The following is a 19,751-nucleotide window of genomic DNA, read 5'->3' as shown; positions in this document are numbered from 1 at the left end:
GAGGCCCGGGGGCTTTCCCAACCCAGTGGCCAGGGCACCCCCAGTTGATCAGTGCCCCGGGCATGGGCCCCGTGGGCCCCAGTGGTTAATCCGCCACTGTTCAGGGCCATGAAATACCCACCGGGGGGGGATGGGGGGGGCAGACTTTTCCAAAGGGATCTGCTCATTTTTAGCCACCTAAATAAGCATATGGCTACACTGCAATGAAACCCCCCTGGCCGGCTGACTGGGCCACAGGCTCTGACTTTTGTTTTTTCCAGTTGGTGCTTTTGAAACGGGGGGCAGGGAGAGGGGTGTTGTGGGGGCGGAGGGGGGGGACTCTGCCAGTTTTGCGGGAGGCTAGGTTCAGCAAATGTATATACTTCTTTCATATGGCTATCATGGGTCTCTCCATGGGGGATGAGCCTCGGGAGATGGGCAGAGAGGAGCGAGCAGTGGATGGGGGTCGGGGGGGGGCACCTCGGGGCGGTAAGAGGGAGAGCGGGAGCAGGGCCTCCAGGAGGAGTGAGGGTGGCACACATGCAGGGCCTCGGGGGTCGGGGGGGGAGGGAAGCCGAGGAGGGGTGGGGCTGTGGGGGCGGCACAGGGGACGGGGCCACGGACCAGGCACCGGTGTTGTCCCCCCCCCACACACACACTTCTAGGGAGCTTCCGGCACCTCACATGCTGCCTGTGCCTACGCCTCATGCAGCCCGGAGCACCCCTGGAGTCAGGGCCTCGGGCCAGTGCGGCTGTTTAATTGTGGTGTAAACATTCAGTCTGGGGCTGCAGCCTGGGCTCTGGGACCCTTCCCGGAGGGGCGAAGGGGTCCAGTAATAGGTGCCAAAACAATTTGTATAGTGGAGATGCCGAAAGCCATTCAACAAAACTGTAATCCGTGTATATACTGGAAACCAGGTTGTGCTCCTGCACCCCCAGTTCCTACATCTACGGGCCCAGCACTCAGGGGCAGCCCGAGTGTCCACACTACAGTCAAACAGCACCTTAGCCGGCGCCCCGCAAGCCTGAGTCTGCCGGCACAGGCCAGCTACGGGCATCAAATTGCCGTGTAGACAGCGCCGCGGTGGCCCGCTCAGCCTGTTGCCACAATAGGCGCTGCTGGATGCTGGTCTCTCAAAAGCCCAACCCAGCTTGTGCGGCGCACCGAGCTCCTGGCAAGTCGGTCCCCTGCGTGGTGTCACCGTCCAGTGCAGGTGCTGCAGAGCCTGAGCTGCGCTAAAATAAACCTGTAGGCGACCACTGTGTAAGTGCGAAGGCGTCCCTCGGGCACCCACAGCTAGCATATCAGAGAATACCAGGGGTGGAAGGGACCTCAGGAGGTCGTCTAGTCCAACCCCCTGCTCAAAGCAGGACCGACTCCCAATTTTTGCCCTGATCCCTAAATGGCCCCCTCAAGGATTGAACTCACAACCCTGGGTTTAGCAGGCCCACGCTCAAACCACCGAACTATCTGTTGGGGCAACGCCAGCTGTTACCTCCCCCACCTTGTGGGCGCTAGTGACGAACTAACCCCTGGCACAAACCTGAACCGGCCTTTTTCTTCTGTCAGCTCAGCGGCACCCGTTGGGGTAGCCTGCCACATCTTTCCGGCCTGGCCCAGGGCTGCTAGGAGTGTGAAATCCTGTCGGCGGCAGAGCGTAGCAGTCACAGCACACCTATCAAAAAAGACTCGTTTTAAATGCTTGGGGAGATTGAGGGCTACAAACCTTGGGAAATCAGCTCTGCCTAATATATTATGTAGAAGTTCTGTAATCATTATTGAACTAAAGTGCATTGCGTAAGTGGATAAAAATCAGTCCCGCTGTAGCGTACGTCTCCAGAGAGCACAGATAAAAATGTCTTGTACTTAAGTAAAAAAAGGTAACAAAATATTTCCACTCCTGGCACAACTGCATTTCCCCCCTAATATAAATATGGAACCCTCTGGAGGAGCTGATGATGCAGCAGAGGTTGAAGGGAACGCAAAGGCAACGGAAGCAGTGCAGCGTTAACGAGCCTGGCTGACACAGGGAGCAAGTCGCTGTGAAATACGGATGGACAGGGGGATGGAGTGTGAAGTATGGCTTCCCCTCCTCTGTGAGGGCAGCCCACCAAGCCAGCATGCTCAGGCGGTGGCAGAGGGGAAGGCTGGCGTCAGCCATCGTCCCAGAATGGCAAGTTTGGGTCGGGGGTGGGGGTTTCTGCAAGTTGATATCCACGCTCCCTTACGGGCGTGCTGAAACCTCCCTGTGTCCCATTCGTGCAACTCAGCTCCTGGGCTATGGCTTCCCTGCACCAGTATAGCCCAGGCAAACGTGTCTCCCCGAACGCCATCTTCCAGGTGACCCGCAAAGGGGCCACAGAGTTAGGCTTAAAGAGCTCATTTGATGGGCGTAGCAGAAAAGCGGAAGGCTGATCGTGTTGTTAAAACACTGGACTGGGATTCGGGAGATGTGGGTTTAACTCCCCCTTCTGCCCCGGTCCCCTGTGTGATGCTGGGCACGGGCTCCCACTTTTTGTGCCTGACTTCCCCGGCTCTAAAATAGGGATAACAATACCTCTTTGCCTTCTCTAGTTAGACTGCAAGCGTTTAGGGGCAGGGATGGTCGCCCACTATGTGGTTTTCCTGTGCCTAGCCCACAACTATCCCTGCTTCTCTTTGTGCTGCCCCCTCCTGGCTGCCTGCTTGTGTTGCACGAAGCAGGGAAGCCGCCAGCTAGCAGATGAAGACACGTGGCAGATTCTGGCTACGTGAACGGTCATGAATAGCCAGAAAGCGAAAATGGCAGGTGACAATGTCTTTTGCTCCCCTCCTTGTCCAGGGAAGCATGTGGGGAAGCCCAGAAGTGGCTCCTGTATCCCTCCCCTCCACACTGGATGTTTCTTCCCCCATGCTCCAGTTCTCTCCTAGGTAGGGTAGGGCATGGAACTCCTCTGGCTGGCCCAGAGGGCACCACAGAACTTTATCCCTTACAGCAGTCTGACCTTCCCATTGCGCCTCACTGCTGCCAGGGGAGACGCACAGCAGCTGGGAAAAAGTCAGCAATGGTGACATATCCATCATTAGACTTCAGTGTCAACAGGCCATTGAGATGAATGGAGCAGTTAATTCCAACTGTCCATAGATTTATAAGGCCAGAAGCAACTGCCAGGATCATCTTCTCTGCAGTGCTACACGGACCGCGTCATAGACGTTTATGCAGTGAACCCTGCAGTGGGGGGGGAGGGCACTACGCGACCCTATTGTGTAGGGAAACGCTACTGAGCCCAGCAGCTTGTGGTTGAATTAGAGCCTCTGTTTCAAAAAGAGAGCCCTCACGCTGTTAGGACTCCAAGCTGGGATGACAATTATACTTCCCTGGATAAGGCAATCCCAATGTTAATCACCCTCCCTGTTAAACAAAATTGCACCTTATTTCCAACTGGAATTTTTCTAACTTGGACTTCGAGCTATTGGCGCTTGGTTTGCCGCTGTCTGCTAGCTGAAAGGGTCTCAAACAACGCTCCGTGTCAGTCCTTATAGACTGTTACCAAATTGCTTCTTAACTTGTTCTTCGGTAAGCTAAATAGATGGAGTCTAGGGCTCTCGCTGCGAGGTGGATTGCCCAGCCCCCCAGGCATGCTTGTGGCTCTTAGTTGAATCCTTTCCAGCACGTTGCCAGTGTCAACGCCACGGCTGGACACGGTATTCCAGCTGCAGCATCACCAGTGCCACGTACAGCCGTAACCCTGCCTCCCCACCGGGCACTCCGTACGGTCAGAGCGGAGTCCTTATTTCCTGTCCTCAGTCAGCTGAGAAAGGGCAACATCAGCTTAGTTAATACCTGTCACAGGGCAGGGGACAGTGTCATCTGGCTCCAGTGTGTGTTGTTACAAGCCCCTCGGAAGTCCATGGAAACACTCACATGACTACAGGTATTAGGGTGGCAGCATCAGGCCATTGAATAAGGCCAGAGGCTGCCAGGCCCTGCTGCAGGCATGCTTTGCTTCTGTGGTGGGAGAGGGTGCCAGGAATTCCCCCACCACTTGCATCCCCCGTCCAGGGTTGGTCTAGACTAGCACAAGCGGTTACCATTGGCTAACACAGCCCCAGGCTGCACCCTGACCAGCTAAAGCTGAGTAAAAAGGTCTCAGCCTTTGTCTCCACTCAGGAAAAGGCTGACGTTCGTGTAACTGACCCCAGCCACCTTTGCTCGTCCAGGCCAACCCAGAAGAGCCGAGTAGAAGTGCAGTCCCTACCCTTGGGCTAGCAGCATAGGGTAAACCACGAGCATTTGCATCCTGGCTAAATTAGTATTGCCACAGGCGGGAGCAAACTCAGGTTCGTTGCCAAGCACGTTGCCCCAGGGCACTTTCAAGGGAAGCGTTTTAGAAAAGGCAGAGAGGTTAGTTCTAGGGCTAGAGGTTAGTTTCTAGTCTCTCTGTAGCAAACCCATCCCCAACCCCACTGCCTAGCTCAGTGGGGCTAGGGAATCCCATTCTGCAGCCTGCATCCCCAGGCCAATGGGCCATGCTGGCTGGCCTCTCTCCCTACCCCTAAATCCCCTACCCCATTGCACATCACAGAGAGAAACGCTTACAAGAGGAATAGAGAACTGGGCCAAGATGTGTAATGGGGCAATGCAAGGGTCAAGAGAGCAGCAGGCAGCTGACTTGAGGGCCAATGATGAGGTGTAAGGAGATTTCATGGAATGGGACGCGAAGCAGCGTGAGGAGAGGCGGGCATAGGAGTGAGGATGTAGCAGGAATCTGGGGCTACAGCAGATGAGCAGAAGCACAGAAGTAGGGAAGGGGATCACAAGATCCCTCATCTCAATGGTCGCAGATGACAGAACGAGGAGTAATGGTCTCAAGTTGCAGTGGGGGAGGTTTAGGTTGGATATGAGGAAAAACTTTTTCACTATGAGGGTGGTGAAACACTGGAATGCGTTACCTAGGGAGGTGGTAGAATCTCCTTCCTTAGAGGTTTTTAAGGTCAGGCTTGACGAAGCCCTGGCTGGGATGATTTAACTGGGAATTGGTCCTGCTTCGAGCAGGGGGTTGGACTAGATGACCTTCTGGGGTCCCTTCCAACCCTGATATTCTATGATTCTATGATTCTAAGACTATGTGGGAAGCCTGTTGTGTGGGATGGCGACACCCTGTTTTACTGAGCTTTTAAAAAGCCAGGGGAAATTCCCATACAAAAAGCTTTGTGACATTAAAGTGCAACCACTGAAAAGCAAGGAAATGACCCGTTTACACAACATTCCCATCCGCCCTCATCTCACACACCTGACCTCCCAAACACCAAAATACCCAACTGCCCTCACTCCATCCTCAGTTCCTAAACTCCCTTTCCAGGCCAACATCTACCCAACCACGGGGGGCGTGCACCCCCCACACCCATGTTATCACAATCCTGTCCAAATGCACAGGCCAACCTGAGCCCTCACACACATTTTTTATTTAATACAAACACCACATTTTAGCTTTGTCCATTATGGATGGGTGTCCAGACAGCGTGTCATCTCCTAGCTGAGGCCATAGTTCTGGGTGTATCGCTGAGTTTGTCTGGAGAGCGTGGCGTCTTAGCCAGGCTTAATTAGAATTTGGGTCCCTGCAGCTTATGTGGGCTCACACCACCTGTCTTCAGAATTGGCTGAAAATAACTGTCCGCTGAACACATTGGGGCCTGGCTTTCCACTGCTGGCAGCATGTACGCACTGTAACAAATCATTGGCCACAGGCATCCGGGGCTTGCTCTTCAGAGGTGCTGAGCAATCATCCAGCAGCGAGAGCTGCCAGGGCTCAGTGCCTTTAAAAAGCAGTCACGCAACACCACCGTGGCCAGCAAAACAGTAGATAGGCTATGAGCTAATGGTAACTGTCTAGCAGGTAGCCTAGGCAGAGCTAGTCATGAGTATGGCGAGATTTGGCTAACGCGTTCTACTATTATAGCAGAGCATCAGTTCTGCTAGAGTTAAACGTAAGAACGCCCTTCGCTTTCCAGGGCGGCTCTTCCAGACACTTCTGCTTGCAGGTCTTTACAACTTTCCCAGATTTCAATCGCTGGGGCTGGAACCCAGGGATTCTGTCCCTGGCTCTGCCGCACTCTTCCTCGGTAATGGTGAGCAAGAGTCTAGCACCACAGATCTGCACAAGATGCCAAATTAAGGTTGCACAAGATCTTTTAATTCCAGCCTCTCCTAACTAGAGTGCTTGGCTCTGCAACTTGAATATTCTTTTAGTGGGGGGGAAAGAGGGGAGGTTAGTTTTGTATCTAGTTATACAGTACGACCTTTTTTCTTTTTGTACTGCAGTACGGTAACAGGTGCTAGGGAAGGTTGGATTCCAGCCCACGGAGAACAATGGTTCTGTTTTGTTTTGTGCTCGAACATAAAAGAAGTGACATCCCTGGGAAAATATCCCCTTCCCACCTTCGCTCCGAGGGTGGGCATCAGCAGCTTTGTGTCTGTTAAAAGAGCTCTCAAAAGGCTGTAATTCTTCCCTCCCATTTAAATCAGAGATCCACAGGGTTAGAAGGGACTGCAAGGGTCATTTAGTGTAACCCCCTGCCAAGATGCGGGATTTGTTGTGTCTAAAAGAAGAGTTTTGGGTGCCACTGCAGCAACATCTTCAACCCCTGGGCTACTGACCACTTATCCTCTTTCCTCTGCGTTGGTAGAGCAGAGGAGGAAGGGGAGGTGACACTCTTTGAAATGAAACACATCATGCCTATCTGGTAGGCAACAGAGGCTTAATTTGAAGACTGGCAAAGTGGAATCTCCTTACAGAAGCCCGTAATTTCACTCTGGAAAGGAAGGGTGCGGCAGTGGACTGCAACTCAGGACACTTTAGTTCAGTTTTTGCCTGTGCCACAGATTTCCAGTGGGATGCTGGGCAAGTTACTTACGGTCTGATTCTGCACCACTGAAGTCGATGGGAATTATGCCATGGACTTCAGTGATCACAGGATCAAACCTTTAATCTCTCAGAGCCTCGGCTGTAATATGGGGATGATACTTCCTTTCTCCCACCCTCCATCAGCCCTATGCATTGAGCCAGCCAGCTCTTCAGAGCAAGGACTGATTCTAGCTATGTTATTGCACAATGATTGTGCGTAGTCACTGTATAATAACAGCTAGAATGTGTCCTTTAGGTTTATTGTAACACTGTGATGTAAATGAGAACAACAAATGCTTCATTTTTAAGATAAACAAAAGTTCACTGAAATCAGTATAAGAGGAGTTTCAATGGAGCACGAGAGGAGTCTCATGAGAAGTAAATTTCCATGTGCTATTCTGTCACTTTTTGCTGCTCTGAATTTTGAGAAGGGCAGTTTGGGAGCTTCCGGCTTCCACCTTATAGTTATCCTGGTCTGTTGAGCAGTAGAAGCAGATAAATAAAGTCACAACCAGGGGCTCTAGTCACAGACAGGAAGTAACTTTAATTAAATATTGTGAAAGTTGAAAAGTTTTTACAGCTTGAATTCTGCAAAAAAATTATAACAATCTCTACAGTAGTTAGTTTCTCTAACAATAGAACTGTACAGTGTGTGTGTCTATTCAAAAAGATTTAGATAAGAAGGTGAAAGGTTAGTAGTTTCAGAGATGACTTCATTTTAGCTGCATCCTAGTACAACTGTGAGGAAATAGGCATACTTTTATGCAATCCAGTTATTGTGTAGCTTCACCTTTTGAAACTGAAATCTGAACATTTCCACTTAAAGCCATATTCCGTAAGGAGTAGCATCCTTTACTTAGTAAGAGACTGGGGTCTTTTTCAGGAAGATTTTGATAAATTTCCTTTCATCCGATCACTGTAAATAGCTGCAATAAAACATGCCGTTCATGAATCTTTGGACTTTGAAATAAAGGCCTACGAATGTACATGGTTAACATGGATGTCTAAATGGCTACAACTTAGAATGGAGTTCTACAAGACCAATCAAGGATGTCACTGGACAAAATATGGCTTTAAATTTGATTACATTGCCATGCTGTTGCTTATTATGTGAATTGGAATAATCGTTTCGAGTACAGAGAAGCAATACATTGATGTCTCTCACATTTTCCAGTTTTTTTTTCTTTTATTTGCCCTTCCCCCCCGCCCCAAAAAGATCACACTGTGACTTTCTAGTGAAAACCATTGCAAAATTCATACAGGAAGCATGCACAGTTGCAGCATCGTTGGAAATGATTTCTTGCTCTACTAGAAAAAAGTTACATTGTCTTAAGGTAACAAAAACAGTTCTTTTGTGCTTTTCAATTCCTTTTTTTTTCTTAGAATGTTAGTGATGATTGACAGTTCTGGTGCACAGTACAATGTACAAGTGAAATGAATATGATTTGCATTGTTAAGGCATCCAATCTGCTGGTTTATATTTATGTGAAAGACAGAGAAATATACAAGCAGACTTAAGAAAGAAAGTATTTTCATTGAGTTCTATGAAGTTTCTCCCCATATTTAATGCACAAAAATGCGTCACCCCAAAGAGGAGAGATCCCATGCATATTAATAGAGTAAAACAGCATTGTTTTTTGTTAAGCCTCAAAAGCAAAGGATATTTTTTTAAAATCTACATAACTAAATGCTACAAGAATAATATGCTACTTTTTGCCATATGTTGGAAAAAACTTCTTAACTTACAAATAATACAAAAATAGACAATGGCTTTTAGGTGGAAATAAAAAAATGAAGCATGGTTTAAAACAATCTTAAAAAAACCCTATAAATGAAATGTTTTAAAATCACATTTAAACAGCTAATACAACGGTGAGTGACCAAACAAATCAGCACTTTTCACATAGCAAACGTACACAATAAAATAAACTGGGGATGGAGGGGGAAAGCAATGTACAAATTCCAAAGATAAATACATTATTTATATGGATATTTTACAAAATCCCCTTTAAAACAAACAAACAACCCCCCCCAACAAAACAGAAAAGCTTTTTTTCCCTTTAATTAATTTTGCAAGTCTGTGCAAGCGAAAGGTAGTGAGCTCTTTTTGCAAAATATGCAGTAACTTTTTGTGACATTGAAAAACTGTCTTAAGACATTAAAATGTATAAATAGAACAACAACTTTGGCAAAAAATCACAAAAAATCTACAGTATTTATAACTACATACAAAACACAACAGCAAAGAAAAAATATCAGATAATGCATCTTCAGAGCTTTGCTGCCTCTTTGATGACTAGTTTTAAGAACACTTCCCAGATAATGACAGCAAAATTCCTGTAAAACAGAACCTATGGTTTTGATTTGAAACCTTCCTCACAGCCCTTCCCCCTCCCACCCACCTGCAAATTCAAATTCATGTTTCCATTTACTATTCAAAACCAGTTACCTGTTGCTTAATATATTATGCTATAAACTGAGAGGGTCGGCTGATACAGCAACAATCCTAGCGGGAGGCTGACAAAAAACGTGTGTGCTTCTAGATCATTGAGAATGTAGAACTGCAGACAAGTCAATTCTGGTTCTGCCCCATAGAAACAAATAGATTAAAGTGAGGAGGAAAATTTATGATTACACCCAACATGTAATAATGGCTTGAGTCCGTGTCTTTAGACAGTGACACACAATCCAAAGGAGATTTGTATGCACAGCTCAGGTTATGCTAAACTCAAGGGAGGCCACTCATTTGGAAAGATTCTGATATAAGCTAAACAGAGAGCCATGCTAGTCTAATTATGCAGTTTTAGCATTATATCCAGAGGCACTGGGTTTCAGAGTTAAAGACGTCAGCTTACGGTATTCATGTCCTTAGCTACACTTTCACCAACTTTTCTCATCGCATTATTTACACAATTATTTAGTCTGATATTAAAAACAGAGGTTACAAATTCTCTCCCTGTTTTAAAAGAGCAGATTCTTAGTGAGTGGTATCTATTTAATTAGAGAATGAAAAACGTGTCGGATTAGCAAACCATCCCTGGATAAACAACACATATGAGCCGACTCTTAATTAAATGGCCATTATTCTTCTAAAAAAACCTAACTGGCACTTCTATTCTGTCCCTTACTGACTTGTTTGTAAATGTTACCACTTCATTTCCCTTTACACAGCTTTAGAAAAGGGTCATAAATTAAAAACATGAAGTTTCATCTCTAGTGTCCCTTGCAGAACTGTATGATTTATAAAAGACAAATGGCTGTTGAGTTAAATCAAGCTTTAAAAAATAAAACAAACAAAAAACAAAAACCAAGAAAAAAAGTGGATTTTCTTTATCAACACAGAATAAATATATCTCCCATATACTTGGGATGGACAACTCAAATCAACACCTTGCAATTGCAGATTCTTTGTTAATTTCGGTATTTGCAAGGATGGTGATTTTTGTTTTGTTTAAAAATCTGCAGTTATTGTAAGATTCCTCTTTATTTTATTGTATTTTATTTTTTTAAAAAGGCCTGAGTAAAAAGTTCCACTCTGGGACTTGTATCAGATTTCTCTCTGAAGCAGAATTCAACCTCTTCAATAAAATTCTTCAAGGCAATCCTTTCACATGGGAGGAACAATCATGCCAGATATAGCTGTTAAAAGGAGAGGAGAGGGAGGGAAAAAAAGAAAAAGAAAAGTGACGTCTTTGCATCATAACTTCAATTCCAAAACCCTCACTACATTTACCAGTCAGATACTATCTATACTGGGAGCTGAATTCATACACAAGTGTCAAACAATAGAAGTAACAATATATGCATTAAATACAAAAGGTCTGATTCTGATCTCATTGACACTGGTGTAAATCAGGTCTAACTGCTGGCATCAATGACATTTTTCTAGCCTAAATTTAGCATAATATCTGAGCTCAGACTCAAACCCTTCTCAGCTCTTAGATGCAGAATTTGGTTGCTGCTGGCAAAGCTGAGAAGGCCTAAACTGTGAGAACTTTCATAAATTCTGTTAATTTCTCAAGAAGAACAGAGATTTGTGCCTTGTATGGGCATACAGCTATCATCCCACATGCCAGCTGTGTATACAAAAGCCATAGTCCGCTGCCTTACGTACAGTAACACTGGATCCTTTTCTTAGCCAGCTTTCCCAGACAAGATTGTTTCAGTATTCAAACCCCTGAAGAGTGGATGGTCAAACCTATCACTCAGTGTTTCTGGGCTGGGCTGAGGATACATTAGCTCAGTGGTTTGAGCTTTGGCCTACTAAACCCAGGGTTGTGAGTTCAATCCTTGAGGGGGCCATTTAGGGATCTGGGGCAAAAATTGGGGATTGGTCCTGCTTTGAGCAGGGGGTTGGACTAGATGACCTCCTGAGGTCCCTTCCAACCCTGAGATTCTATGATTCTAAATATATATTACATTTTGCTGTTTTGTGAGAGAGTTTAGGAGTAGGCCAGTATGAGCCAATACAGATCCAAGTAATACTGAGAACGATGATACAGGATTGAAACATCTGATCCACAGGCTGACTGGGATCTTTGCAAATTAGAACAGCAGTTAAGCCTTTGGGAAATCAAAGCTTTAGACCCTATCACTTAACTAATGGGAGCCAGCTGAGAAGATGGATTTCCTCCAATAGGCTATTTTATTCGGTTGTTGCAGCTCTGCAGAACTGATAGGTTGGCAACCACTAGCTGACCCAGGGTGGACATGGTGCCCACCTATGCTCCTTTCCCTGATTCTCTCAGACTGTGGCACACACGGATTCATTTAACATTTTACCTATTTAAAAACTTGTTGGATATTGACATTACCAGGAGTTGTGCATGCATAGCCAGTGGCCCTGAGAGCAACTTAAACCCCCTACAGAAGAAAGTTCCAAGTTAAAGCTGCAATCAATCCTTAACCCGGGTTTTTTTTTTTGTGGGGCCTGAGCATCATGGCATCTTATGGGCTCACCAAATCTTTAGGTGCCTCTTCACTACTGGGATGAATTAAGAGTAGAGTTTTAGTCTTAATTTAGATTTTCGTCTCTTTTCTTTGTGTAAGGTGATTTTACTGCATTATATATAGAATCATAGTCTCTTTTAAATTATTTTACAGAAAAACATAGACTTCCTCACAGTTTCACCTCCACCTTTGTCTCTTTTTGTTTACCAGGAACCACACTCCATCTACAACCTGTACAGAACAAGGGCACATCTAGTGGCTGAATGGTATACTGCAAGCATGCAGTGTGGTAGCCATGTTGGTCCCAGGATATTGGAGAGTCAAGGTGGGTGAGGTGATATCTTTTATTGGACCAACTTCTGTTGGTGAGAGAGACACGCTTTTGATCTTACTAAAAGTAAACATCATTACAAGCGGCAGTCACATAGGTTCTTCATGAATGTTATAACAGGATTGCATCTTTGAAAAGGTAGTTGTATGATTATTTGCAAGAGGATATAAAATGCATACTAGACATCAGGGTGGCTGCACTTCTTGGGTGCATGATTTAAACACCAGAGTTGCCATCTCAGACATCTGGGAAAATGATTTCTTAGGGAAGAATTCGGTCCTGTGACTGGTTCTAATTCATTGTACTTTAATTACAGCTGTATGCACTTGATAAGAACCAAGCCAAAGTGAAAGACTCGCAGATTTGGGGTGGGGAGGGAGCAGGGAAATGTTTTCTCCACGAACACCACCATATGTGCAAGAATTACAAGAATAATCAGTGCAGGGAAAACAGTTCAAGTCAACTGCACTGATGAAATGAAATAAAATGAGAGAGGGGGAGAACGCAAAACACATCCACGGATGCTGTATGACATTCTAGAGATGACATGTTCCAATTGTCCAGCTGCATTTCTGTTCTTTGAGTGTCTCAGCCAGCAATGTTTTGCAAAGGACAATTGCACTAGGAATTCTGGTAAGGGGCTGGGTTATATCTGGGGCAGCTTTAAAGGACTTAATTTTTAGGGTTTCCCAAACTAGCTGCTGTAGTTTCACCCAAAGTTCATAAAACCAGGGACGATGCTAAAGAAATAACACCAAGTTCGCTCTGCAGTTTGATCTCAGAGAGAGGCGAAGGATGAGAGCAGCCTCATTGGAAGCCACTACTCCTCTTCCTATGCAGGTGGGGGGAAGTTGAGGGGAAAGGAGGGAGTGGGTGGGGTCTTGATTCTGTCTCCCTCTCTCCTCCTTTTGTCCCCCCCCCACTCTGGTCTTCTCCTGGGGCAGTACTACTATGTGCAGCCCCCTAGTGGGGACTTGTGGGAACTCCACAACTGAGCCTTATGCAAATAATCACAACTTCTCACTCTAGGACTGTTACATTTCCTGATAGATAGATGCAAGAGATGCACCTGGTGCGAGTGAAAGTGAAATGATAGAAAAGTACATCATGTAAGTAGGTTTTCAAGGCATCACTATTATTCTTATTGAGGAGCTTTGATATTCTGAATTAAATTACAAGTCAAATGGAGAAAACGACATCTTTTTTGCCTAAAAGCCTTGGCATTTCCATTCTGCCAGGTCCTCATTTAGATCGTGCTACTTTTGTTCCTTAAGTGCTACGTCAACAGGGCCATGTAAATTCTTTCAACTGCAGCATGCCATCGATTCTGAAAAAAGGAGAGATCAGAGGGAAATGCTGTAGGAATGAGATCAGACCTCCTCTAAAAGGAGAGAGAGGAACAGCTCCTACCCATGGGCATTATTTCTGCCCATCCCATGCTCATTGTATCTGCTGTTAGCAAATTACAGAAATAATGTATTTTGAGTTTTACAAAATTGCTCAGCAAAGAGAACAGCAGATCAGCATGGCTGCTGTTCCAGTGACTTCTGCTACATAAGCAAAGCTTGATTGCTTTCTGGTGTAACCAGAAGCCCAAGAGAGATAAGTCAGTCTCCTTATACATAGTTGTTTATTTAAGCAATAAGACACAACAGGCACTGCATTTCTGAGCGATTATTGCATGCCTCGGGTGGTGTCATAAGGCACGGGGCTAAAGGCCATGTGTCTTTAACTCACCAAGAAGTTCAGTGGTGCCCTAGAAATGAACTGTTTCTCTTGGTGTCTTATTCTTATTATGAAACTGAATTGCTAAATACAAATTAGGGAAAATACTTAGATCGGTGTGTTTTCTGGACGTGACATAACAAGGTGGCAATCAGCAATCCCCAACTGCGACCAGTGCTCTAAGCTCATTCCATAATTGCTTTTCATAATACAGTAGGTGAAATCTGGAATTCTGTGTGTGATGAAGTGAAAAACAATGATTTTAAAAAACCTCCTGCTGCTCGTTCTCTTTCTCCACTCCAAAGCAAGGGGGCGGGGGAGGGACAGAAGAAACACAAACACTCTCAAAAGCCCATGTGAGCCAACTATCGGTTTCCAATTTTTATTCACAAGGCTAAATAGTTCTAGTTGATGCCGTTGCAAATAAATGCTGTTCAAATCTGCAGCACGCAGGCAGTGACAGATTTTTAAAACCAGCACATTTTCTGTGAGCCAAGGTTTAGCTGTCGATTAAAAACCTGGTTGTGTTTTGTTTCTAATGTGTTAAATGAGGGGTTTGACTGACACCTCAAAAAAGCTACTAATTCATATGTTCTAGTCTTGTAACTACTTATTTCAGCATAAGGATTTATACCCCCAATTTACCAGTCAAAAGTACACTGAATCCAATGCTTATCTTTAGCCGTGATAGATGCCAGTTTTTATGAATGAATTCTTTCCACTCTACATGCATATAGATTTTATTTTGTGAATGATGCCATCTCAACTCTGATTGCGAGGCAAGCTTCTCTCTCCATTGGAATGACAGAAGCTGTGGCATGACACACAGATTCTTTAGGACATGATACACATTTTGAACAGATCATTCCGAAACAAGCCCTATGTGAAATGGGTTTAGTGATTAAAGGGTTTATTCTCCACTCAATACGCTTTATCGGAGTTGCACAGGCACATGGAAAGGAAAATGCCCAAACCTGAGGTCTAAAGTACAGCATGCATCACAAAACCTTTCCACCTCTGGCGTAGTCTGAGACAGTTGGCTGCATCTGCTTATGAAAACCCCTCAATCTAAGTGAGCATGAAAACGTACACATCTCAGCATGCTAAAGTGGCGTACAGTCATTATAAGGGAGGGTTAGGCACCACATTGTTCGCCGCACCAAACAATGAAATGGGCAGTTCTGTTTCCTGCAGCATCCCCAGTGCTGACTGTATTTTAATCTCCCATTCCCTCAGTCTGCATGAACACATGATTACGTACTTATGTAACCATATTAGTATATTTTTGAATTAGAGAACTAGGGACATAGAAAATAAGAAGCTCCTGTATTACCAACGGCCTAAAAGGCTTTCAAAGGGACACTGCATCATTTAGGAGATTCATTGGCTTACAAGAAGTCCATTAATCACGAGGAGCTGTTTGCCCCATTATGCAGTAAATTGGGAAATGCTGCTTTTAGTTAGGAATGTGCCTTGTATTTATTAAAGGCAAACATATGCACCAAGCTTTGCAGCTGTCTATGTACCATGAAGCCCTACAGCTCTTGCGGAGTCAGAAGGATTTCTGCATAAGAGTACGATGACAAAGGAAAAAAAAGGAAGGGAAGATTGAGTGACGTACTTCAGGAGAAGGCCAGCCCCTGGAGAGACCCTGCAGTGGAGTACTTGCTAGAGTCCACAAAAGACTGGTCTGATAATGGACGACAACAGGGAATAAGAGAGGAAAGAAAGAAAAAGGATGGTATTAGTAAGCGGAAATAGTTCTCGTTTTTATCAAAACACTAGATCTGTGCTTTTAAAGCCACAGCATCTAAATTCAGTAGGATGAGTAGAGTTAAAGAAAGGGCATGTTCCCAGTCACCTGCTAGGCACAGGGGGATGGGGATAGATTCCAGTTACTCTTTACAGGAGTAAACTATAGGCCAGAGACCACAACAGCCCCATCAAGGTCCATCCCCTCTGCCAACGCCTAATTAAATGCTGTGCGTAATGCAGCGCTGCAAGCTCGCGGTTTCAAGAGGAGCGATCTTCCTCCCCAGGCTGATCTCACCTACCTTGCAGGCTATTGCCGTTGGTGCTGGTACAGGTGGGAGGTGGGGAAGTCTGCGGTCTCACGACAGGGGCAAACGCACTCTTCTGCTTCACCGCTGAGACCATGTTGGCTGGTGAGAAGGAGAAAATCCCGGAGGAACTGCTACAGTTTGATGGGAGACTAGTGGAGGAGGCCATTGTTGGACTTGATGGCACGACTAGAAGAAAAAAACCCCAAACCAAGCATTTCTTACACTGTGAATTCATGAGCAGACACTGGGAAGAAAAGATTCCTGATTCCAGGATGCACAAGTCCTGATTTCAAAAGGCCCTGAGACCATCCACATCTCCCCTTGACTCCAGTTAGAGTCCCGCGTGCTCAGCACTTCTGAAAATCTGGCACACGGTGTATGGCCATCACCACTGAAAATCTCACAGGCCTGACTGCCTAATACTTCATCATGAATCCTAATAGGCAGCAGTTTAAAATAAACCAAAGGAAGCATTTCTTCACATGACGCACAGTCAACCTGTGGAACATTTTGCCAGAGGATGTTGTGAAGGCCAAGACTATAACGGGATTCAAAAAGAACTAGATAAATTAATGGAGGATAGGTCCATCAATGGCCATTAGCTAGGATGGGCAGGGAGGGTGTCCCTAGCCTCTATTTGGCAGAAGCTGGGAATGGACAACGGGGATGGATCACTTGATGATTATGAATGAATGTTCTGTTCACTCCCTCTGGGGCACCTGGCATTGGTCGGGAGACAGGATTCTGGGCTAGATGGACCTTTGATCTGACCCAGTGTGGCCACTCTTATGTTCTTAATCATTGTTCTTGTCGGTGTGATAGACTCCCCCTTTTCATCCAGCACATTACTTTATTATTATTTTTAAGCTACTTTAGCTGTGATTAGGACAAACCTGTAGGACTTACTTAATGTGACAGATCATGCCAGTTCAATCACTGAAGGGACAGTACAGTATTTTAAATGGAAACTTGGATCTAGGGTCATATTTGGAAAGTCCAAGCCTTTCAACTGGACTGGGATACCAGCATTTCAGGGAGCCCATCTTTACAGCTAAAGGGGTCTGGAAAGATCTGCAGTGTTTCATAGAAGCCCGCAGAAGATCAGAGCTTCTGGCGCCCAACCAACCTATTTGACAAGATTCAGCTGAAGAGCACCAGTGGCTCGGATTTTTCTTTTATTCCCATTGCATGGGTTGGGGCTGAAAAAGCGCTATTAAGAGGGTGGAGAGTTAAATGAGTCTCCTGATTTGTGATTTGTTCTCTGGGTCAGGAGGGCTAATGGCAGAAGTGACTTTCAGAAGATCCTAAAAGTTAATCGAGCTGTATGCAGCACGTTAAACCGCAAGATGGCTGCTGTAGTAGCTTCATCTATTTACATTTACTCTTTTTGATTCTTGGAACTAGAACATAAAAACGTAAGAGCTTCCATATTGGGTCAGACCCATGGTCCATCTGACCTCGTATCCTGCCTCCAACAGCAGCCTCTACCAAAGCTTCAGGGTAGTGTACAAAACAGGGCAATTATGGAGTGATCCACCCCATCTTCTACTCCTGGTTTCTGACAGTCAGAGGTTTAGGGTTGTCCCAAGCATGGGGTTCCGTCCCTGACCATCTTGGCTAACAGCCATTGATGGACCTGTCCTCCATGAACTTCTCCAGTTCTTTTTTGAATCCATGTATGCTTCTGGCCACCACAACATCCCAAGGCAATGATTGCCCCAGGTTAGTTGTGTGAACAAGCACGTTGTATTAAACCTGCTGTCTATTAATTTCTATTGGGTGACCCTGGGGTTTTCTGGGAAAGGGTAAATAGCACTTCTCTATTTACTTTTTCCACACGACTCATGATTTTTATGAACCTCTATCATATCCCCCCTCAGCGTCTCTTTTCTGAGCTGATTGGCCCTAATCTTTTTAGTCTCTTGTAGGGAAGCAGTTCCATACCCTTGATCATCTTTGTTGTCTGTCTGAGAACCTTTCCCAGTCCCACTCTATCCTATGTAAGATGTGGTAGTAATTGCACAATGCAATTTTCTAATTGTGGGCATCACCCCTGTAAATCCTGCTTCCCAAGGGTACCTTCTTTGCCATCCCGATAGGTGAATTCCACCTAGCCTATCTCAAGATGACCTGTGATTACTGTGACGATGCATTCTCATTTATAAAGGCCGAAATCAGACTGTTCTCTAGCTTCAAAGTGTCAATCAGCTTTGGGAAGCCTTCTTCTTCTCGGGACCCCACTGGACTCCTCCGAGGGCCATCATCAGAGTACACAGCATCACAAACATCATTCGTATTTCTCATCTGGCCAATGGGTGGGTGGGTTAGGGTGGTACGGTGGGAGGATGGGATGGCTTTAAGGGGAAGGGCTGGATTAACAAATCATATGTTGGGTGATATTTAGGATACTGAAAACAGGGACTTGTTTTTATGACAGCCAGGTCAAGAAAACCTCCTGGCGGATCTGTGACCACACTCTGGATATCGAGAATGCTACATTTTCATTCAGAGCCATGGGCCAAATGCTCAGCTGGTGTAAATCAGTGTAGCGCGATTGTCTTCCAGTGAGCTACTCTGATTTATATCAGCTCAACATCTTGCCCCACTTACGGTAGTAAATAGGCGTCTTCAGATTTTATAAACAGGTTCAGAATATTTTTAAATGACGGCAACATTTTCATGTGTGTCTGATTTTTAACCCCCCCCCCTTTACATTGCAAAGTTGACACAAAGGAGGTTTGATTTTTAAATGGCTGAGTACTTGAAATCCTGTTGGTTTACTGTACAATGCAGTTAATGTCTTTGGGTCATGGATTTATCATGTAGGGAGTTTGTTTTCATAAAAATACGTCCAAACAATTCCAGTTAATACAGTATTATTGGACTCCAGCCTTGAACCAAAACAGAAAGGGACCTGTTTATTCTTATTGTTCCTCTGGTTTAGAAACTATTTATGAACATGAGTGGATTATGAATAATTAAATATTATAGGAAAAAAATTCAAATCAGCTGGGCTTTGGATTATTATTTTATTTGCATTTATGCAGATAAAAATCATCCCATCTGAGTCCGTATATGAGAATCGGATATCATATTTGTGAAACACTGAGGAAATCAATTAATGGAAATTAGATGTTCAAAGTTTTACAGTCTGACAGATATAATCTAGTCTGAAGTCACTTGGTGTCTGCAAGCACTTGTTAAGGAAGAACAATCAAAGCACCTAAATTGAATTGCTACTATGCAGCAATTAGTTTATTGATTTAATTAAGAATGGCACCTTTTAATTTTCAGGTCATGATTGAAACATTTTCTGATTGAATGGATTAGATATTAACAGAATGACAGATCTACCACAAAAACCTCCAAAAATAAAAACAGAATAAAGCAAACATTCAGGACTGAGATGTGAAGTGTTACTCCAAAGATGGCTTCATTCATAAATATGAAATAATAAATTGCATGAGTATTTTTAATGGATTACAGGCATCTGTTTCCAAAAAAAAATATGCCTCTTTAATCATGTTGCATTATGAATTTACAGCATACAGGTTCTGTTATAGGAAATTTAGGTTAACAAGAAAGAAAATTGATAACATTAAAGATTCCATTGTTATCAGAGTACAAGCGTGATACTGATTGGGGATTCCCCGGTTACAAAGTGCTAGGTTTGTAGGTGAACATTTTTTTCGAAATATTGGGGAGCTAAGCAGCCGAGGTCATTATTTTTAAACTGAATTGTTATTAGTTCCTTTTCAAATCTGCACTCACTGCATGCATTTAACTGTCATTCTGAATATCAGACAACTTTAAAATTA

At 44.7% G+C, this 19,751-nt stretch overlaps 1 protein-coding gene and 1 long non-coding RNA gene across 10 annotated transcripts in view; one reads left to right on the top strand and one right to left on the bottom strand.

The window, feature by feature from the left end:
* LOC125641886 (uncharacterized) overlaps window positions 1-19,751 on the top strand; it is a 127,730-nt gene that overhangs the window by 89,900 nt on the left and 18,079 nt on the right. The window contains exon 2 of the long non-coding RNA XR_012669546.1: window positions 12,025-12,139. This is a non-coding gene — a long non-coding RNA (uncharacterized LOC125641886). The remainder of the gene's footprint in view (window positions 1-12,024; window positions 12,140-19,751) is intronic.
* EBF1 (EBF transcription factor 1) overlaps window positions 7,389-19,751 on the bottom strand; it is a 330,802-nt gene continuing 318,439 nt past the window's right edge. For 5 of the 9 annotated variants that reach the window (XM_048861294.2, XM_048861296.2, XM_048861297.2 and 2 more), the window contains exons 15-17: window positions 15,925-16,119; window positions 15,492-15,560; window positions 7,389-10,503 (exon numbers count right to left, since the gene is read on the bottom strand). In XM_048861294.2, coding sequence (XP_048717251.1) covers window positions 15,493-15,560; window positions 15,925-16,119 — 263 coding nt within the window. In that variant the 3' untranslated portion in view covers window positions 7,389-10,503; window position 15,492. The remainder of the gene's footprint in view (window positions 10,504-15,491; window positions 15,561-15,924; window positions 16,120-19,751) is intronic. The other 4 variants (XM_048861300.2, XM_048861298.2, XM_048861299.2 and 1 more) reach the window with 1 other exon arrangement.

Source organism: Caretta caretta, chromosome 8 (genome assembly GCF_965140235.1).
Source record: "Caretta caretta isolate rCarCar2 chromosome 8, rCarCar1.hap1, whole genome shotgun sequence".
NCBI classification, from domain to species: Eukaryota; Metazoa; Chordata; order Testudines; family Cheloniidae; genus Caretta; species Caretta caretta.
This window is presented reverse-complemented; position numbering and strand designations above follow the sequence as displayed.